We start from the raw sequence: 23292 nt of genomic DNA, 5'->3' as shown, positions 1-23292 counted from the left end.
TATGCATAATTTAGCAAAGTGCCCTGGCAGTTAGAAAATGGCAGTTGGACAGGGCAGGAGACAGGTAAGACATGCAAGACAATTAAACAAACTTGCTTCCAGGTCATCTTTTTGGCAAACAGTATTCACCATTTGTATCTGTGCCATTTATACTCTGGTTGCTACAATCATCCACATTCACCGTTCACCCACAAATGCGGCACACTTCATCCATATTAATCCCTCACTCCTCTCTTCTCCTATGTACAGTTGTCATGCTCTCTTCACAATGTTATACCACGCAGATCCATTCATTCCCACCATACAACGCAGGAAACGCTCTCACAAATCACTCAATCATCTGCTCACTCTCTGTATCTTCCTTCTATTAGTCGCAGGTGATATTTCTCCCAACCCAGGACCCTCCAGTAATAATAACACTAACTCTTTCCCTATTACATTCAGAAACCCTGCTAATCTCATTAATATTCCCTGCATATCTTCTGTCTCATTCAACTGTGCCCTTTGGAATGCACGCTCAGCTTGTAATAAACTCTCTTACATCCATGACTTTTTCCTCTCTAATTCCCTCAACCTTCTGGCTCTCACTGAAACCTGGATCCAGCAGTCGGACACCACCGCCGCTGCAGCTCTCTCCTATGGTGGCCTACATTTCTCTCATACCCCGCGACTTGACAATAGATCAGGGGGAGGTGTTGGTCTGCTTCTTTCAACAAAATGTACTTTTCAGGTTATCCCCCCTGTACCCTCCCTTATCTTCCCGTCCTTTGAGGCCCACACAGTCAGACTCTACCGGCCCTTCTCCCTGCGAGTGGCGGTTGTCTATCGCCCCCCAGATCCCCCACGTCAATTCCTGGATCACTTTGCTGCCTGGCTTACAAATTTTCTATCCTGCGACATCCCCACGATAATCATGGGAGACTTTAACATCCCAATTGGCGATCCTCTTTCCCCATCTGCCACGCATCTTTTATCATTAACCTCCTCCTTCGGCCTTTCACAGCTTGCTAATTCTCCTACACATGAGGACGGGAACTCATTGGACCTGATCTTCTCCCGGCTTTGCTCAGTACATGACTTTACTAACTCTCCCCTTCCACTCTCTGACCATAATCTTCTTTCATTCTCTGTCAAGAACTGTGACTCTACTCAAGACACTCCCACCGTCCACACTTATAGAAATTTACGCGCCATTAACACCCAGAAATTTATAAAAAGGTTGCAATCATCATTGGCCCCAATCTCCTCCCTCTCATGTCCCGAATCTGCATTGAAGCATTATAACAAAATAATGCTATGCGCCCTGGATGAAGCCGCACCTCCTACACAAAGAACAATTCGGCATAGACGGCGACAACCCTGGCACACGCCTCAAACACGTCTTCTCCAGAGGTACTCCAGGTGCGCTGAACGGCTGTGGAGAAAATCAAATCTGCCCGAAGATTTCCTCCACTATAAATTTATGCTGAAAACATATAACTCTGCCCTTCACCTCTCCAAACAAACCTACTTTAACAACCTCATCATCTCACTTTCCAATAATCCTAAACGACTCTTTGACACGTTTCATTCTCTCCTCAATCAAACAGCACAGGCCCCGACCACCGACCTCAGCGCTGACGATCTGGCTAACTATTTCAAAGAAAAAATTGACCATATCCGACAGGAAATTTTCTCCCAATCCCCAAATGTTATGCATGCTCCCCCCCGCCACATTGTATCTTGCTCATTTTCTGACTTCGAACCAGTCACGGAAGATGAAGTGATCAGGCTCCTTGCATCTTCTCGCCCTACCACCTGCACCAGCGACCCTATTCCCTCACATCTCCTTCAGTCCCTTGCTCCAGCTGTCACCTCTCACCTAACTAAAATTTTCAACCTTTCCCTCTCATCTGGTATCTTTCCCTCTTCTTTTAAACACGCCAGCATACAACCATTACTTAAAAAACCATCCCTCGACCAGAACTGCACGGCCAACTACAGACCTGTTTCCAATCTTCCCTTTATCTCTAAACTCCTGGAACGCCTGGTCCACTCCCGTCTAATCCGCTATCTCTCAGACAACTCTCTTCTTGACCCTTTACAATCTGGTTTCCGCTCTTTACATTCTACTGAAACTGCCCTCACTAAAGTCTCTAATGATCTACTAACAGCTAAATCTAATGGTCACTACTCCCTGCTGATTCTCCTGGATCTCTCTGCAGCATTTGACACTGTGGATCACCAGCTCCTCCTCACTATGCTCCGCACTATTGGCCTCAAGGACACTGTTCTCTCCTGGTTCTCCTCTTATCTCTCTGACCGCTCCTTCTCTGTGTCTTTTGCCGGCTCCTCCTCCTCCCTACTTCCTCTTACTGTCGGGGTTCCTCAAGGATCAGTCCTAGGCCCCCTTCTTTTCTCCTTATACACCGCTCCTATTGGACAAACAATCAGTAGATTCGGTTTTCAGTACCATCTCTATGCTGATGACACCCAATTATACACCTCTGCTCCGGACATCACCCCTGCATTACTACAAAAGACCAGTGATTGTCTTTCTGCTGTGTCTAACATTATGTCCTCCCTCTACCTAAAACTGAATCTGTCAAAAACTGAACTACTCGTCTTTCCTCCCTCCATTAATCTACCTGTGCCCGATATTGCCATCTCCGTTTGTGGCTCAACCATTACTCCCCAGCTACAAGCCCGCTGTCTTGGGGTCATTTTTGATTCAGATCTTTCTTTCACTCCTCACATCAAATCACTCGCTCGTTCATGTCATCTACACCTCAAAAACATCTCAAGAATCAGGACTTTTCTCACCTTTGACTCGGCAAAAACTCTTACTGTAGGTCTTATTCATTCTCGTCTTGACTATTGCAACGCTCTACTAATCGGTCTCCCTCTTACTAAACTCTCCCCTCTCCAATCCGTCCTGAACGCAGCAGCCAGGATCATATTCCTCGCCAACCGCTACTCAGATGCCTCTTCCTTGTGCCAGTCATTGCATTGGTTGCCCATCCAATATAGAGTTCGTTTTAAACTTATCACGCTTACCCACAAAGCGCTCCATGCTTCAGTACCCCCCTACATCTCCTCCCTTGTCTCAGTCTACCACCCTACACGTGCCCTCCGTTCTGCAAATGACTTGAAACTAAAATCCTCCATAATCCGAACTTCCCACTCCCGTCTCCAAGATTTCTCGCGTGCTGCGCCAATTCTCTGGAATGCACTACCCAGGACAGTTCGATTAATTCCCAATACCCACAGTTTCAAGCGAACCCTAAAAACACATTTCTTTAGACTGGCGTATCACCTAAACACACTCTGTCCATCCCAGCTTTCCCCCATATTAAAATCTTCTTCAACTTCGGGCTCAAACCAACCATGCACATAAAAGCCTCTGTCAGGACTGCACACATACTGGCTGGTGACCAGTCCATGTATTATTATTTATCCTATTCAGTATATCAAGGCTGCATTATACAATATATGTACTTTTTACCTTTTGTGTCTCCCCCACTTCCTCATAGACTGTAAGCTTGCGAGCAGGGCCCTCACTCCGTTCGATATGAGATATGCTTATTCTGTATTGTCTGTATAAGTCCCCCCTAAAATTTGTAAAGTGCTGCGGAATATGTTGGCGCTATAAAAATAAACTATTATTATTATTATTATTATTATAGTAATGTCCCCACCCTGGTCCCATCTTATAGTAATGTCTCCATCCTGGTCCCCTTCTTGTAGCAATGTCTCCATCCTGTTCTTATCTTATAGTAATGTTCCCATCCTGGTCCTATATTCTAGTAATGTCCCCATCCTGGCCCCTACTTATAGTAATGTCTCCATCTTGGTCCTGTCTTATAGTAATGTCCCTATCCTGTTCCTATTTTATAGCAATGTCTCCATCTTGGTCCCATCTTATAATATGCCCCCATCCTGGTCCCATCTTATAGTAATGTCCCCATCCTGGTCCTATCTTATAGTAATGTCTCCATCTTGGTCCCATCTTATAGTAATGCCCCCATCCTGGTCCCATCTTATAGTAATGTCCCCATCTTGGTCCCATCTTATAGTAATGTCCACTTAGGAAGCAACACTGATTGACAATCAATGTCACATGCTGTTGTGCAAATGGAATAGACAATAGATGGAAATTATTGGCAATTAGCAAGACACCCTCAATAAAGGAGTGGTTATGCAGGTGAGGATCACAGACCACATCTCAGTACCAATTCTTTCTGGCTGATGTTTTGGTCACTTTTGAATGTTGGTAGTGCTTTCACACTCGTGGTAGCATGAGACGGACTCTACAACCCACAGAAGTTGCTCAGGTAGTGCAGCTCATCCAGGATGGCACATCAATGCGAGCTGTGGCAAGAAGGTTTGCTGTGTCTGTCAGCGTAGTGTCCAGAGGCTGGAGGCGCTACCAGGAGACAGGCCAGTACACCAGGAGACGTGGAGGGGGCCATTGGAGGGCAACAATCCAGCAGCAGGACCGCTACCTCCGCCTTTGTGCAAGGAGGAACAGGAGGAGCACTGCCAGAGCCCTGCAAAATGACCTCCAGCAGGCCACAAATGTGCATGTGTCTGCACAAACGGTTAGAAACCGACTCCATGAGGGTGGTATGACGTCCACAGATGGGGGTTGTGCTCACAGCCCAACACCATGCAGGACGCTTGGCATTTGCCACAGAACACCAGGATTGGCAAAGTCGCCACTGGCGCCCTGAGCTCTTCACAGATGAAAACAGGTTCACACTGAGCACACGTGACAGACGTGAAAGAGTCTGGAGACGCCATGGAGAGCGATCTGCTGCCTGCAACATCCCTCAGCATGACCGGTTTGACAGTGGGTCAGTAATGGCGTGGGGTGGCATTTCTTTGGAGGGCCACACAGCCCTCCATGTGCTCGCCAGAGGTAGCCTGACTGCCATTAGGTACCGAGATGAGATCCTCAGACCCCTTGTGAGACCATATGCTGGTGCGATTGGCCCTGGGTTCCTCCTAATGCAGGACAATGCCAGACCTCATGTGGCTGGAGTGTGTCAGCAGTTCCTGCAAGATGGAGGCATTGAAGCTATGGACTGGCCCGCCCGTTCCCCAGACCTGAATCCGATTGAGCACATCTGGGACATCATGTCTCGCTCTATCCACCAACATCACGTTGCACCACAGACGTCCAGGAGTTGGTGGATGCTTTAGTCCAGGTCTGGGAGGAAATCCCATAGGAGACCATCCACAACCTCATCAGGAGCATGCCCAGGGGTTGTAGGGAGGTCATACAGGCACGTGGAGGCCACACACAATACTGAGCCTCATTTTGACTTGTTTTAAGGACATTACATCAAAGTTGGATCAGCCTGTAGTGTGTTTTTCCACTTTAATTTTGGGGGTGACTCCAAATCCAGGCCTCCATTGGTTAATAAATTTGATTTCCATTGATGATTTTTTTGTGATTTTGTTGTCAGCACATTCAACTTTGTACAGAACAAAGTATTCAATGAGAATATTTCATTCATTCAGATCTAGGATGTGTTATTTGAGTGTTCCCTTTATTTTTTTGAGCAGTGTATTTCAATTGAATGTGCATCTGAGGACGTACATTCAGATGAAAAGAAGCGCTGACGTCGGCGGCCCCTGGCTTGTCTCGGGTCTGAGGGCCACACAGCAGAGCCTTAGGTGCCGAATGCGGGCTGCATGTTTGAGACCCCTGATCTACAATTTTGCTATGTATTGTAGTATTGCAATATATAGTAAAAGTGATCAAAGCAAAAGGAAAATAAAAAAAAAAATAGAGTAAAAAATGAATTATAAAATGCTTTACAAAAAATAATTAAAAACATATAAAAGTTTAACTAACCCGCTTTTTCCATTTAAAAAATAAATACATTTATAAAATAAACATCTTTGGTATTGCCACATTTATAAAAGTCTGAACTATGAAAATATAAAATGAATTAACCTATATGCCATAGAGGTAAAAAATAAAATATCAAACTGCTGTTTTTCAGTTGTCACACATCCCCTCTCCCCCCAAAAATGTAGTAAAACATGAATAAAATGTCATATGTAATCTAAAATGGTATCCATAAAAATACAGTTTAACAAGAAAAACACAAGCCCTCATAAAAGTCCTTCAAAGGAAGATTTACACATCTCAGAAAACGGTGACACAAACCCAAACATTTTTTCTTTTACAAAGTTGTGAATTTTTTTAGTCACTATAATATATAAAAGCTATACAAGTCTGCTATTGCTGTAATCGTACTGACCTGGAAAATCAAATTGTACAGTTAATGTAAAAACTAAACCCAAAAATAATTAGTGATTTTTTCCCCTCATTACATCTCACTTGGTATTTTTTCTGCAATTTTTCAGTTCATTACATGGTAAAATGAATGGTGTCATTCAAAAACGACAAGTTATTCCGGAATAAACACACCCTCATGCGGCTATATTGATGGAAAAATAACGAAAAGGTATAAAGGTATGGCTCTTAGAACAAGAAGAGGGAAAAATAAAAGAACAAAATTACAACTTGACTGGTCATTAAGAGGTTTAAAGCGCTGTTATAATACAATAAGCAACCGCGGACCCAACATCATGAGGGAGCAATGAAATTGGCATGGCTATATCTTCTTGCCTTTTGTTTCTCGTTTTCCACTCGCAGCAAACTTTCTTCCCTCTCTTCCTGCAAGCGAACAATGTCCATACTCAGCTTCTGCTTCATGTTGTCACACTCAGACAAAAGTTCCTCTTTCTCCTTCTCCATACGCTGGACCGCCTCCTGCTTCTCCTCCATCATGGCCAGCAGCAGCGCCTCCTAAAAAGTAAAATGTGTCAGGTGACATAATGGGCCATGTACGTAGTACAGAGGAATGCTTGGGGCAATCTTTAAGGGAACTAACTTCACCAAAGTGATCAGCAGCTTATGTTTGCACCCACCTTCTCCCGCTTAAGCCGCTCTACAGTATCTTGGTGCTGCTGAGCCTGGTTACTGAGGGACATCTCGGCTGTTTGCTCCGTTTTTGCTAGTTGCAGCTCCACCTTTACCTTTTGCTGACGCAGCTCAGCCATGGCTTCTTCAGCATCCAGGGCTTGGTGTTGAGCTTCAGCTATTATTGAAGATTATAAAATATCTCAACAATTCATTAACATGATACATAAAAAACAACAGAAATCACAGCAGTGGGGTCTGTATTTGGGTGAAGGGTGCTAGACCCTATAACAGTATTGTAGCTATATGGTTGTGGGGAGCACATTCCTCCATGACTAGTCAGATTGCAAAGGTTTGGGACAGATGGGTAATAAGGTCAATTTAAAAAAAATTACATCCAGGTCCTAAGGGTGAGATCACACGGTGCTGCTGACTGTGCAACCAAGACTCCATCCACCCCCGGTGACCAATGAATGAACGATTCTGTCACTGTCGTGGGCAGAGTTACAGCCATGTGGTCTCACCCTTCACACACTGTATCTTTTTCTTCTGTTTTTTTTTTTTGAGTGGGCGCATTCAGGAAAAACACTAATAAAATGATCCTATTAATTTGTATGGGAAAAACACTTGTTGGTCATATGTTCAGGCTTTTGAACATCTTTTCAACACATTAGACTTTTAAAGACGCCAATTAGTGATGAGCGAGCATGCTCGTTACTCGAGATTTACGAGCATGCTCAGGTGTTTTCCGAGTATCTTCACCGTGCTCGGGTGTTATGTTTGTGTCACTCCGTGCTCATGATTTGTGACTGTTTGACAGCTTTAATACATGTGAGGAATGCCTGTTTCTTAGTCATTCCTCACATGTATTAAAACTGTCAAATAGTCGCAAATCATGCGCACGGAGTGACTCAAACATAACACCCGAGCACGCTGAAGATACTCAGTGAGCACCCGAGCATGCTCGCCGAAAGGGTTACCAGAACATGCTCGCTCATCACTAACGCCAATCAGTTACAAGAAGTAATGCACATTCTCCAGGTGTTTTTTGCTAGGAAGGCGTGCAATACTTTAGAATAGAAGTCAATGAGAAGGCTAAAAAATGCCTGGGTTTTTTGTCAAAGTTATTGTTGCAAAAATTGCTACTGCTTTCTTCATTACTTTATGGATTTCAAAAAACTACTGGAAAACTCCAGTAAGAATACACTGAAAAAAATGCTCACAAAAATGCCAAAAAAAGCACTCATGAAAAGCCAAAAAAATGCTAGGAAAGGAAACTTCAGGATTATAAAATTCCAGAGAAAAGGAGCGATTTGAAAAGTGTCTTCTGTTTGAAAAACAGACATTTTTGACCACTAGAAAAAAACAATGCAGTGTGAGCATACTCTTATAGGGGTTGTCTCATTATTATTATTATAGCGCCATTTATTCCATGGCGCTTTACATGTGAAAAAAGGGGTATACATAGCAAAAACACTTATAATATTCTTAACAAAACGAGTCAGCGACTGGTACAGGAGGAGAGAGGACCCTGCCCGTGAGGGCTCACAATCTACGAGGAATGGGTGAGGATACAGTAGGTGAGGGTAGGGCTGGTCATTCAGCAATGTTGTGGAGCAGTGGTTACTGCAGGTTGTAGGCTTCTCGGAAGAGGTGGGTCTTCAGGTTTCTTTTGAAGGTTTCCGTGGTAGGTGAGAGTCTGATGTGTTGGGGTAGAGCGTTCCAGAGAATGAACGGGAGAAATCTTGTATGCGATTGTGGGAAGAGGAGATAAGAGGGGAGTAGAGCAAGAGGTCTCATGAGGATCGAAGGTTGCGTGCAGGTAAGTACCGGGAGACTAGGTCACAGATGAATGGAGGAGACAGGTTGTGGATGGCTTTGTATGCCAGGGTTAGGGTTTTGAACTGGATTCTCTGGGCAATGGGGAGCCAGTGAAGGGATTGACAGAGGGGAGAGGCTGAGGAATAGCGGGGGGACAGGTGGATTAGTCAGGCAGCAGAGTTTAGGATAGATTGGAGGGGGGCGAGAGTGTTGGAAGGGAGACCACAGAGCAGGAGGTAGCAGTAGTTGAGGCGGGAGATGATGAGGGCATGCACTAGTGTTTTTTGCAGAGTCTATGCTGAGGAATGCGCAGATGCGGGAGATGTTTTTGAGTTGGAGTCGGCAGGAAGTGGAAAGGGCTTGGATATGAAGTCTGAAGGAGAGATCAGAGTCCAGGGTTACCCCGAGGCAGCGAGCTTGCGGGACTGGGGAGAGTGGGCAGCCATTGACGTTGATGGGGGGGGATGAATGAGAAGGTAGAAAGATGATGAGTTCTGTTTTATCCATGTTAAGTTTTAGAAATCTAGCAGAGAAGAAGGACGAGATAGCGGACAGACATTGTGAGATTTTGGTTAGTAGGGAGGAGATATCGGGTCCAGAGAGGTAGAGCTGTATGTCATCGGCGTAGAGGTGATACTGAAAGCCGTGAAACTCTATGAGCTAAGGTGTAGATGGAGAAGAGCAGAGGTCCTAGAACTGAACCTTGGGGGACACCGACAGATAGGGGGCGAGATGAGGAGGTGGCGTGCAAGTGGAAGATACTGAAAGTCCTGTCTGTTAGGTATGAGGCAAGCCAAGATAAGGCCAAGTCCATGACACCAAGAGATGAGAGGGTCTGTAGTAAGAGGGAATGGTCGACTCAAAGGCAGATGACAGGTCCAGGAGGAGGAGGACGGAGTAGTGTCGCTTGGATTTGGTGGTTAGAAGGTCATTGGTGACTTTGTTCAGGGCAGTTTCAGTCGAGTGATGTGGTCGAAAGCCAGATTGTAAGCGGTCGAAGAGGGAACATGAGGAGAGGTGGGAGGACAGTTCAGAATGGACGTGTTGTTCCAGTAGTTTTGAGGCATAGGGGAGAAGTGATATGGGGAGCTAGCTGGTCAGAGAGGGTGGGTCAAGGGAGGGCTTTTTGAGGATGGGTGTGATTGAGGCGTGTTTGAAACATGAGGGGAAGACACCAGTTGTTAGTGACAAGTTGAAGAGGTGGGTTAGGGTTGGGATGAAGACTGTGGAAAGGTTAGGGATGAGGCCAGAAGGGATTGGATCAAGTTCGCAGGTGGTGAGGTGTTAGTGTGTGAGGTGAGGTGTGTCTCATAATTAAGATTCAGGAGTGCACCGCTCCCCTGCCTCCTTGCTTTCTTCTTGGAGGGAAGCATTGTGCTCCCGAGTGCTGGAGTGAAATGTGTACTCTCTAATGCTGCAAATAGAGACAGCTCTGCCTCTGTAGCATCAGCGGAGTGCAGGGGCACTGAAACTGGCTGGATCCAGTGATCTAGCCAGCTTCGGTACCGCACTTACAAGCTCTAAAGAAAGCACTTTGAGACTCATACATCCTTTTACTTCAGGAAGAGTTTCCAGCATTTTCCTTTATCAGCAGAGGCAGGAAACAACTCTCTAACACAGCTGATAATACAGGATTCACCAATCATAATAGGCAATGTAACAGTTGACCCTTCACAATGACCTTTGCACACGCTCATTAAAGAGCATCTGTCAGTAGGATAAGCCCTCCTGAGCCGTCTATATGGGCACACAGGTCATAGGAAGCTGAATAACATGATACCTTGATATCTGTGATCTGATGTCTTATTCCAGAGAAATCCACATTTTCCAGAGAATCTGCCTCCAGAGCTTATTTTAAATGAAAAAGGGCGTTATTAATGTGAGACATATAGATCAGGTGAGCAGACTGTCAGTCATTACATGTCTCACACTAGTAATGCTAGCTTACATTTAGGCTGTGTGCCCACGATCCCTTTTTTAAGCGTTTCCGCAGCGGCAAAAACGGTGCAGAAACGCTTAAAAAACGCATAGTAGAAGGCCTGCCATGTTCCCCAATGATAATCCGCATGTGCTGTGCACATGCTGCGGAGATTTCCGCTGCGGGTTATCATTGCCGAAAAAAACACAGAACTACCAATTATTTTGCGGAAGTGCTGCGTTTTCGCCGCAATTGACTTGCATTAGATCGCATGGATTACGCATCACTGTATATGTAGATGCACATTCTATGCGTTCTAATGTGCGGATGGTACCCGGGTCTAGAGGACAGGAGACTCTCCTCCGGACCTGGGTACCATAGAAAACTGTAAAAAAAAGAATAAAATAAAAAATAAATATATACTTACCTTCTGGCGGCCCGCGCTGCGCTCCTCCTCGCATGCCGGCAGTTCGCGATGTACTGAAGGACCTGCGCTGACGTCATAGTCATGTGACGGGTCACGCGACGCCGACGTCGGCAGGTCCTTCAGTGTAGCGCTGCCGACAGCCGGGACAGAGGGAAACAAGACTGCGGGGGCCATCAGAAGGTAAGTATAGATTTCTTTTTTATTTTTTTACATTCTCTCGGGTCACACTATATAAATCCATGCTGTTTGCATGGATTTATATAGTGTGACCAAGTTGTCAAGCACTTTCCAAGTGATGCTAAAATCGCTTGGAAAGCGCTTGTCAACCGGCATGCGGAAATGCATGTGAAGAACGCTTCACATCTGCTTGTCCCTGGCAGGAAAACGCATGTACAATCCGCATGTACAATCCGCATGCGTTTTTTTCTGCAAGGGAGATGCAGAAACGCTCAGGAAAAATTCATGAGCATTTCTGCATCGTGGGCACATAGCCTTAAAATAAGCTCTGATGGCAGATTCTCAGGGAGATCTATGACCGGCCCATAGATCTTAACAGCTCATTTACATACTAAGATAAACAAGGATTTCTCTGGAATAAGAGATCGGATCACAGATATCAAGGTATCATTTTATTACATTTTCTAGGACCTGTATGCCCATACAGACAGCTAGGTAGGGTTAATCCTAATGACATATACAAATACAAATGCATGTCACTATTTTCAGATTTACATTTTTAAAATAATTAGAAAACCATGCATCATTTCCTTTACACTTCACAAATACTTGCTACTTAGTGTTGGTAAATCACATAAAATCCCAACACAATGCATTTAAGTTTGTGGATGTAACATAAAAAAATGTGGAAAAGTTCACGGGGTATGAATACATTTTCAAGGCACTGTAATACTACATTTTGCTCCTATCCAATACTGCAGGGGATGTATACAGCCAGATGTGGCTTCTTCCAGTGATCATACCTCCTGCACTGAACCGGGCACATAACAGCTGATCTATACAGCTGACATTTGCCCGCAACAGCCGCGAGTAGAATCACAATCCACCCGTGGCTGTTAACCAAATAAATGCCGCTGTCAATCTCTGACAGCGGCATTTAACATCGCCGCACTGGAAGCGCGGCATTAGCCCCACCCATCGGTGACCCCGTCACTTGATCGGGGGTCACCAATGGGTTGGCATGACAACCCGGGGTCTGCAGCAGACCCCTGTGGTTGTCATGTCCTGATTGCTATGAGCGCCGCCCAGTGGTTAGCACTCATAGCAAGTGAGCAATTCTGCTGCATATAGGTGATCAGCTCATCGCCTGTATGTAGCAGAGCCGATCAGGCACATGCTGCTTCTAGTTTCCTATGGAGATTATTGAAGCATGCAAAAAGTGTAAAATAAATGTTTTAAAAATAAAAAAAATATAAAAGTTTAAATCAGCCCCCTTTCGCCCCATTAAAAATAAAATAATAATAAAAAAAAACCACATACACATATTTGGTATCGCCGGGTTCAGAATCGCCCGACCTATCAATATAAAAAAAGAAATAATCCGATCGGTAAACGGTGTAACAAGAAAAATATTCTAAACGCTAGACTTACGTTTTTTTTGGTCGTCGCAACATTGCAATAAAATGCAATAAAGGGCGATCAAAACATTGGATCTACCACAAAATAATATCAATAAAAACGCCAGCTCGGCGCGCAAAAAATAAGCCCTCACCCGCCCCCAGATCCCGATAAATGGAGACGCTACGGGCCTCGGAAAATGGCGCTATTTTTTTTTTTTAAAGCAAACTTTGGATTTTTTTTTCACCACTTAAATAAAAAAGAACCTATACATGTTTGGTGTCTACGAACTCGTAATGACCTGGAGAATAATAATAGCAGGTCAGTTTTAGCATTCAGTGAAGGTGGTTAAAAAAAAAAACATCTGTGGTATTGCACTTTTTTTTGCAATTTCACCGCACTTGGAATTTTTTCCCGGTTTCCAATACACGATATGGTAAAACCTGTGATGTCGTTCAAAAGTACAACTTTTCCCACAAAAAAATAAGCCCCCACATGGCCATATTGACCAAAAAAATAAATAAGTTATGGCTATGGGAAGAAGGGGAGCAAAAAACAAAAACGCAAAAACAGAAAATCGCAAGGTCATTAAAGGGTTAATTACACTTAATATAAAAATTACATTGTTTTTTGTCTGGTGTTTAGAAGCAAAAAAATATATATATCATTCAAACTCAAGTGTGAACTCGGCTTTATGCGTCTCTTCCTTAGAGACATTCGCAAATTTACAAGCATAACTGCACCAAAAATCACACCTATTAAAAAGCCAATGGGGCTTAAAAATACTTATTTATAAGGAAAAAGGCTAGCACGGCTTTATTAGTGGTTTAGACATTTCTTTGGTAGCTCTTATCAGCGGCTTTTATGCAGCTCATAAATGATACATTAAAATAACTGTCCAAAAACTCCTAAGCCTATCTCAGCCCATGCAGCCAGATACGCTAGATTATATATGTGTTATTTCTGACTTATCAGCATCATGTCATCGTGTTACACCGAGTACTCAGCGGATTATCTGTCTTATAGCATAATTCATATTAATGTTGTGTCTAGAATATAAAAACTTTCATTTTGCACTCAGTAATGTTTTGCTGGCTGATTTTATGAGAATCTATTAAACTTTTACACAATTTACGACCTCCTATGCTTTACTGTAAATGGATCCTGAAGAATATTTAGTAAAATTGTGCCAGGCTGTCCACCCTGCATGACCCTTCCTGGACACCATTCTGCATATATAAAGACATGTGTGTATAGCTGTGTGTCTGCCAGACAATAGGCCTGGTAAAAGCCTTTTACCTTAATATACAATGTACACACTGTGGCTCCTATAAGTCGCTAATATGGGAGTCATCCGTGGTGATTTTATAAACCAGAAGTACATTCATTTAAAGAATTTTATTGAAAAAATATCAATAGTACATATGAAAATAAGCAACTTACACTGTAATATATCTTAGCAGAATAATCTGTTTCTATCACCTCCTGGATAAATCTTTTATTCTCAAATCGTAGGTAAAATCCATATTCAGTGAAAACAGATCTACCCATTACAGAGATAGATGACAGTTGGTGCTCATAACATTCTATGAAGGAAGGAGGAGCTACGGACAGACACAACTCATAACACAGACATAACACAAGTTGTCATGAAATGACAGTTGACAGCTACAGTTCTCCATAGAACTTTATGAGCTCCAACTGCCATCTCCTATCTCAGTAAAAAGGGAAAGTCTGTATTCAATTAAGACAGATTTCACCTGTGAATTGAGAATTTTGAGAATGAAATATCAGTCTAGGAACATAAAAAAGTGGATCTCTCTGCTAAGATATGTTACAAAGTTTCTTATTGATTTATGAAAGAAAAAAATTAAAATGATCTTTAGTCTTTAAAAGGTGACTAAACTTTCTGCATGTTTTTTTTTAATACATATCAGGTGTAGGTTGGTGGAGATACTGGGTTGTGAGTCCCCCACCGGTCGTTCAATAGACCCCCAAGAAGTGCACAGCTCAGGAGACAGGAGAGCATAGCTTGCACACAGAGTGCAGTACGGATTCAATAGAAAGCATAGGCTTTGTAGCCTAAACTTCTATATAATCCATACCCCGCTCTGTGAGCAAGCTGTCCTCTCCTGTCTCCTGAGCTGTGCACTTCTTGGGGGTCTATTGAGGAATAAGTGGGGGTCTCAGGATACTGGACCACCACCGATCTGCAAGCAAATATGAAAATCATGCAGAAAATGTAGTTACTCTTTAAACTATATAAAAATAAGAATATAGTCCGAGCCGTAAATGTACCCAAATAACACTCATTAATGGGGTATTCATACAGGTCAGGCAGTGAGTTATACCTTGAAGGTTTTGTTTAGCAAGCATTAGCGTGTGTATCTCTCCTTCCAGTTGTTCTCTGCGATCTTCCAGTTGTGCCGCTCTCCGCTGTGTATCGTACAAGGTGCTCTCTAGAGATTCCTTTTGTACCCTAAGCAACCAGAAGAAAATATAAAGAATAGAGAAAAGGTAGAAAGAGGTAATGACCGGCAGCAAAAATAGTCTTACCTCAACTGAGCAACTTCATCTTCTTGTTCCTGCCTTTCAGCCTCCAGCGTGGCTACCTGAACGCCAAACTCTGCATTTTGATTGGTCAGCTCCTCAATGTGCTGCCCTGCGCGCTGCAAGGCTGAAGCCCGTATGTCCGACTCCCTTCGATTTTCTTGCAGTTGATCTTGAAGTGTTTGCACTATTGCATTGGCCTTATGGATAGCGGAAGAAAAGAGCATAAAGAAAAGAAGAATAGAAACAAAAAGCTGGGTGTACAAATTAAACTTTTCGTGTTGAAAGTGCAAGTATGAGGCTCCACTAAAAACTGAAGGCCCACGCCAGAACATTTTAGCCTGCACGACAACAGGCACGGTAGTGCAAATGTGCCCTTTGTTTGAATATTTTTTTTATATATATAAAGTATATATTTTTTTTATTTATAAACAAAACGCTAATAGAGACAAAAGTAAAGTGAAATGATGAATCGCAGAAATATCACATCACAATAAATACATAGAAGAACTCAAAGTAGTAAAATTCCCACGGCAAACATCCGTAACGTAAGCGGAATTCCATAGTGCGGTTATTAGTTTTGTCAAAAATTGTAATTTTATGTAGAGGAAAAGAAAAAGAGCAGAAAACAAAGAGAATATCATCAAGAGGAGAGGGAGAGACAAAATGAGAGGGGTGGATGGGAAGGGAAGGGGGAAAGGGGAATAAAACAGGGAACCAGGGAAGTATATCATGACAATTCAATCATGACCCCAAGGGCAATCAAGTCTGAGAGTCAGAAAGAAAGAGGCTTCCATATTCACTAGAGTCCTGGAACTCCATCCCATAGAACCAAGTTTTATAGAAGGCCTCATATCTACTGTAAAGAGAGGCAGTCAATCCTCCATATGCATCAGATCATTGACCTTAGAAATCCAAAGGGACAATGTAGGTGAATTGTCTTTCTTCCAAAGCAGAGGAATGCAAGCTCTGGCAGGCATCACTAAAAATCTTAGAAGAGAACGTTTATAGGAGGAAATGGAGGTCTCACAACAGAGTTGTAGGAAGAACAGTTCAGGACCAAAGACGGTTGTAATGCCTGTAACCGATCTGATAATGCTCTTCACTTTAGTCCAGAACAGTTGTAATACCAAACAGAACCAAAAGATATGAAGGAAGTCACCCTCATGAGAGCTACATCTTCAAAACTTGGAGTCAATGGAGGGAAATATTTTGTTTAATCCAACCAGAACCCTATACCACCTTGACGAGAGTTTGTAGTTTGATTGCTGCAAACGTGAACTTATGGAGGATTTATGCGCCAATGACAGCACCTTATCCCTCTGTTCTTTGGAAAGAGTGATGCCCAAATCATCCTCCCATTGTGTTAAAAATCTGGAGGGAGGTTGGTTTGATGTGTTGACAAGCAGGGAGTGTACGGATGAAAGTGTATGGTGAATCAAATATGGAAGGGCTTTGTGTATTAGGCTTAATTTGGAAGGCAGCAGAGAATATAACGGAGTTGGAGAGAACGCCAGGTTCCCAGTGGTATCACGTGGTATGGGGTTTGCGATATCTTGTAGTGCCTCTAATGAAGGTCAATCAGTGCTTGTACCGATTTGGTTAGCCCTAAACCTTCCCCAAAAGATCCAGAGCTAGAAAACTGGGTCTGATAAACCAGGGGGGGAGGAAGTCCGGAGAACTGATAATGCGAGATAATGGAGATGGAATGGGATTATCGGAATCTTTTCACGGGTCTCTGTTCTAGTCTCTGTTCTTCTAGGACCGGTGGTGCCATGTCAACACAATATTTGCCTGCTGCAACCAATAACTTGTAACAGGGGTGCACATGACCCCTAGAGCTAGTGACTGGCTGCAGAAGTTACATGATAAGTCGATACAGCAACACTGGACCCAAAAGAAAAGAGACTGGGGAGGGGGGGGGGGGCAGAGAAGACTAGGCAGGGCAACTGCACAGGATTATAAGGTGAGGATTACTTTTTTGCCTATTTTCTATAACAATGGCAATGCCAGTCTATGGGTTCATGAAAAAAATCGGACTGTCACCTAGGAGAAGGCGGAGAAACTTTTTTTTTTAAATTTCTCCATGTACAAGAGAAACAGATGACACTTGGACCATACTCTGATCAAAGTATGATCAGAATAATCGGTTCGTTTTTCGGATATGTGAATGAGCCCTTATGGTACATTGACACTTTTCCGAATTTTGTGCCTTAAATTCACTGGCAAAATAAAAGTACATTTCCATGCCGATTCAACATGCTACGCATATATAATCTCCACCACATGTAGATTTCTGTACAGATTGATTTACGCAGCATGAGGATGAGATTTGTTAAAATCTCAATTCATTTTAATACTACTGTAATATGCAACAGATTTTTCACCTGCAAATCCGAATGGAAAATCCACGGCATATTCATGACAGGTGAGCATACCCTTAAAGTTTGCCTTCCATTAGAATTCATGCCTGACATTGGCAAAAATGAAACAAATACTGCATGAAAAACTACACCAAGTCTGTACACCTGGGCTAAAGAGAATACACTAAGCATGTTGGCCAGATGCTATGTAAATATCAAACTCCAAAATAATGTTTGCAGTGATTTTTTATTGTGTTCCTGCTATATACCACTTTTAAAGATTTTGAGGCATTGCCTTTGAATTTTCAGAGTGATTGATTGGTTGACATTGCTGATTGAGGCGCTGGTCATAATATATCAACATGTTATAACTATACCGTAAAAAAGACAAAAGTTCATTTGCAATGGCTATGCTTCAGTAGCAATGAGAGCACCTTTACCTGTGCAAGCTGCTCTTTTAGCTTAGCTCTTTCTCTATGCACAATATGCAGCTGCTCCTCAATCCTTTGCTGCTTCTCGTCCGTTTCCCGGCACCTCCGCTCCAGTCCAGCTCTTTCTGTCTGGAGCTGAGACACCTCGTGCTCCAGTGCTTCCCGCTGCTCCCTCAATGCAGCGCAGCTAGCCTCGCTCACCCGCCTGTCCTCCTGCAGCGAGCTGCGCTCAGCCTCCAGCTGTATCAGGAGGTATAAAAAGGAGCACAAAAAATCCTTATTCCACATATTTCCAACATTCTAACATGTCACAGTGAAACCTCTTTACAACAACCACCCAACATTGTTTTGAGAAGTGGTCTTCTATGGAGTGGTCTTCTCAAAGAAAATAACCAGTATGCATAAAGTATGAGGGAAGTGAAAATCTGTCACAGATAAGGGGGTGGTCTTCTCAAAGAAGTGGTTTTTGGAAAGGTTTGCAGTGTATTGCGTGTGTGCTACTTCAATCTGTTAGGGCTAGTTCACGCAACTGACCTCACATGGACAATATTTAGACTGAAGTTATTCAATTTGGCTATTCAGATGACTGTTTTTTTCACATGAAGCAAATGTTTATGAGAAAAAAAATTGCAGCATGTACATGTTTCTTCCATATTTCGGATGGCACTCAACTATTCAAGTGTTTGGGTGTGCAAAAAAAAATGGATCCCATACAGATCATCCAAATTTTTATTTGATTTTTCCAGATATATTTTAATTCTTTACCTAGAAAACAGTATTTGGTCTTGTAAATTTTAGATTAGATGCTATACAGAAGACCATAATGATGAAAAAATCATATTTTTCTTCTGGATTTTTATATACGCATTTTATATAAGCCTTAAAGGAATGGTTGCTAGTAGTAGACACCTACGCTGACAATTGTCTAAATCTAATGTATTATTGCTTGAGCTAACAATGGTTATGTTCAATGGGGAAGATTTAAACTGACCTTGTGTTTCACACAAAAAAAACACATTGGACTACAGGTTTAAACAACCAAAAATAGGAAACAAATATTTCAAACCTAAGAAAATGTCCCTGACGGTCTGAGGAATAAAGGGCTCAATCTCACATTTCCCACAAGACTCCAAACATACTTACTATATATAACATATACTTATAACATATACTTAACATAACATAACACACTTAACATATACAGCCCTAATCTGTTATACTAATGCTGTCTTTGATAATCCAGACAAGCATTCTTGTATGTTAAAAAAAAAATCTTTTTTCGCTGCCCTCGGCATAAACAAATTAATTTGCTTGACATGTCAGGTGGGGCATGTCCTGATACTATTGTTAAGCTCCCTGGGCATGACTGATATCTGCCCACTGCTCCTCTGCTGCTGCCTCCAGTGAGAATCAGGATCACTAGCCCTCCTGGGCATGACTGGCATCCAGAATCAGGATCACTAGCCCTCCTGGGCATGACTGACATCCAGAATCAGGATCACTAGCCCTCCTGAGCATGACTGACATCCAGAATCAGGCTCACTAGCCCTCCTGGGCATGACTGGCATCAGGAATCAGGATCACTAGCCCTCCTGGGCATGACTGACATCCATAATCAGGCTCACTAGGCCCTCCTGGGCATAACGGATAACCAGAGTCAGGCTCACTAGCCCTCCTGGGCATGACTGACATCCATAATCAGGCACACTAGCCCTCCTGGGCATGACTGACATCCAGAATCAGGCTCATTAGGCCCTCCTGGGCATGACTGACATCCAGAATCAGGCTCACTAGCCCTCCTGGGCATGACTGACATCCAGAATCAGGCTCACTAGCCCTCCTGGGCATGACAAACATCCAGAATCAGGCTCACTAGGCCCTCCTGGGCATGACTGACATCCAGAATCAGGCTCACTAGGCCCTCCTGGGCATGACTGACATCCAGAATCAGGCTCACTAGGCCCTCCTGGGCATGACTGACATCCAGAATCAGGCTCACTAGGCCCTGCTGGGCATAACTGACATCCAGAGTCAGGCTCACTAGGCCCTCCAGGGCATGACAAACATCCAGAATCAGGCTCACTAGGCCCTCCTGGGCATGACTAACATCCAGAATCAGGCACACTAGCCCTCATGGGTATGACTGACATCCATAATCAGGCACACGAGCCCTCCTGAGAATGACTGACATCCAGAATCAGGCTCACTAGGCCTCCTGGGCATGTCTGGCATCCAGAATCAGGCTCACTAGGACCTGCTGGGAATAACTGACATCCAGAATCAGGCTCACTAGCCCTCCTGGGTATGACTGACATCCAGAATCAGGCTCACTAGGCCTCCTGGGCATGACTGACATCCAGAATCAGGCTCACTAGCCCTCCTGGGCATGTCTGGCATCCAGAATCAGGCTCACTAGCCCTCCTGGGTACGACTGACATCCAAAATCAGGCTCACTAGCCCTCCTGGGCATGACTGACATCCAGAATCAGGCTCACTAGCCCTCCTGGGCATGACTGACATCCATAATCAGGCTCACTAGGCCTCCTGGGCATGACTGACATCCAGAATCAGGCTCACTAGCTCTCCTGGGCATGTCTGGCATCCAGAATCAGGCTCACTAGCTCTCCTGGGTACGACTGACATCCAAAATCAGGCTCACTAGCCCTCCTGGGCATGACTGACATCCAGAATCAGGCTCACTAGCCCTCCTGAGCAAGGACAGCACAATATAGAAGCCCGGATTTCCTGCAACAAACAGATAACCTGGAAAGTGGGAAGACATCAATTAAACCAAGGTGGGCATGATACCAACATCAAAGGTAGGACTGCTCCACGGTAAAAGAGAAGCCCCGCCATGCAAGTCAGGTTAATTTATTTATGCTGAGGATGGCAATAAAAAGTTGTTGTTGAGCACATAGGAACACCTGTGTGGGATATCAAGGAAGTCATTGGGATGAAAGAATCGGGCTCTAGGACCTAAGGTAATAAGGGTGATTTGGGAGGCTTACAGGATCTAGGAGGTTACCTTTAACTTCTTAAGGGCTGGCCCATTTTGGGTCTTTAGGAAGTATCATTTTATTTTGTTTTTCCATTGTCACTTTCCATGAGCCATAATATGTTCCTTTTTTTTTTTATTAATATAGTGGTATGAGGGCTTGTTTTTGACAGGATGAGTTGTATTTGTCAGTGGCACTATATTGGAGTAAATATAACTTACTACTTAAAGGGGTTGTCCACTACTTGGACAACCCCTTCTCATTCCCCATGTTTAGTCCCGTTAAAATAAAAACACCTATACTTCCCTCCGGTGCCGGCGCTGTTCCAGTGGTGTCGGCACTCGCTCTCTTGGGGCTCACATGAGGTTGTTATGACACGTGAGCCCTGCGCCCCAATCAGCGCTGTCGTCACTGTCCCCGCCTTCAGATGTGTAAGTAATCAAGAGGAAGTGAGTGGCCGCCAAATCTGGTATTGTTTTTCGGATTTATTTACGGAGTTCACCATGAGAGATAAGTAATGGCACAGTTCTATAGTATGGGTGATTACAGACCCAATGATACCAAATATGTGTCTTGTTTAGGGGCGTTTGCTTTTCTTAAACTATTATTTTATTGGGAAAACTGGGATTTTGGGGTGTGGTTATTTCTTTGTTTCTTTTTTTAAACACCTAAAAACTTTTTTTTTTTTATATATACAATACTTATTAGTCTCCCAAGAAGACTTGAACATATGATCCTATGATTGCATGAATGGTAGATATGAGTGGATCGGTTTAACATGAGTTTAAGGCTAGAGTCACACGGCCGATTTCTCTCCTTAAATGAAATTTATGCTAATCACACTCTGATAAGACTTTGATTAGAGTGGGATCTGATTTTCTCAGAGGGACGGGGAGAAGAAAAACAGTTTGTCATCTGAGTGCAGTCTGATTTTGCTATGGACCCATAGACATGAATGGATGAGTGATATCTGATTCTCGGAGGCAAATTGAGCATTCTGTGATTTTTTTTTCTAGGACCATTCTGTCTGAGCAAAATATCAGATATGTGCACAGCCCCATAGAATAACGTGGAGTGCTATCAAAACCATGGATAGCAATCGTCTGATTAAAACCGCCATGTGTACGAGCACTAAATGTGATTGGTTAATTCTGAGCACAACCACATCCTCACTTATAAGAGGGCGCCCACACTTACGTAACCACATTACTTTAATTTTGTTATTTTTACTTTCCACCTCAAAATGATCTCAGCTTGTTTCTCAATGGATTTGTACAGGTTATGGGTTATATTAAAGATGAAAAAGTTTTGAAATGATTCTTCTTTGTCTGATTTTTACATGACAAAAATCTGGCTTTTTAACAGGGGGTGTGTAGACTTTTCTATACCCACTGTATACACAGGTGGATGAAGAATCAATACAATTGTATAAAATATCTTAGAAATGACATAGTGAATGTAAGTTTAAAGCAAACAAGTTAAGAGCAAGAAGTACCTGTAAAATCAGCCGATTCAGGGCCACTTTATCTTGTGCTAAACCTTCGTTCAATGCCCCCATTTTGGCCAACGAGTCGTTTAGAGCCGCCCGTTCACTGCGCATCTGGTTCATTGCCAGCTCTAGCTCCGCTCTGCTAGACTCAGCCTGGCATGGAAATCCATGTTAAAAACACACAATTAACACCAGAGACACTGTGTACTGTGCTTAGATCAATATTTTGCAACTCATGCAGAGTTCTTGGACCAAGAATGATAGTCTATGTGGCATGGCCCGGTGATCACTCTTCTTGGATTAACACTTACAGATTCTCTAGTATTAACATAAAAGCCGTTTTTATCCGCATTGTCCTATTAATTAGGGATAGTTTAACTGGAACACTATAGGACTGATGTTTTGTCTTAATGATGGGCACGCATAAGAAGCGCCTACTTTATTAAGAGGTGTACACCACTTAATAAATTTGGCGCAATCTATCAGTGGTGTGCGCCTCCGTCCATCTCCACAAATAATACTCCAGTCAGGGAACGCCGTCACTCTTAATTAATTTGTCGGGTGGGAGTTGCCATGCCTCATTCCACCCCTGACTCCTCCGCAGCTGTGCCCATTTTGTTGGAGCTGTCCGAAATTGACGTGAAAATGCCAAAAGTCACAAGATGTTATAATACTTTATTGTACTCTGTTCTGTCCTGAAGCTTCTGTATCAGGCCACCAAACGTCATTTATAATGCAGCTGTCCTCATATGTGGCAGAGGAACCATTGGGCCGCCATCAAAAACCAGCATAGGTATGGCAGT

The 23292-nt window shown here is 43.3% G+C and overlaps 1 protein-coding gene across 4 annotated transcripts in view; it reads right to left on the bottom strand.

Annotated features, from left to right (window-relative positions):
• Positions 1 to 23292, bottom strand: part of CROCC2 (ciliary rootlet coiled-coil, rootletin family member 2) — a 149901-nt gene that overhangs the window by 38382 nt on the left and 88227 nt on the right. For all 4 annotated transcript variants that reach the window (XM_073674531.1, XM_073674534.1, XM_073674532.1 and 1 more), the window contains 6 exons: positions 22496 to 22642; positions 18014 to 18244; positions 15217 to 15410; positions 15012 to 15139; positions 6928 to 7097; positions 6626 to 6805 (listed from right to left, as the gene is read on the bottom strand). In XM_073674531.1, the coding sequence (XP_073530632.1) occupies positions 6626 to 6805; positions 6928 to 7097; positions 15012 to 15139; positions 15217 to 15410; positions 18014 to 18244; positions 22496 to 22642 (1050 nt within the window). The remainder of the gene's footprint in view (positions 1 to 6625; positions 6806 to 6927; positions 7098 to 15011; positions 15140 to 15216; positions 15411 to 18013; positions 18245 to 22495; positions 22643 to 23292) is intronic.

Source organism: Phyllobates terribilis, unplaced genomic scaffold, assembly GCF_046119375.1.
Source record: "Phyllobates terribilis strain yellow unplaced genomic scaffold, ASM4611937v1 Scaffold_3__8_contigs__length_932513732, whole genome shotgun sequence".
In the NCBI taxonomy this organism is placed as follows: Eukaryota; Metazoa; Chordata; class Amphibia; order Anura; family Dendrobatidae; genus Phyllobates; species Phyllobates terribilis.
Note: the sequence above shows the minus strand (reverse complement) of the source record. Positions and strands in the feature narration are given on the sequence as shown.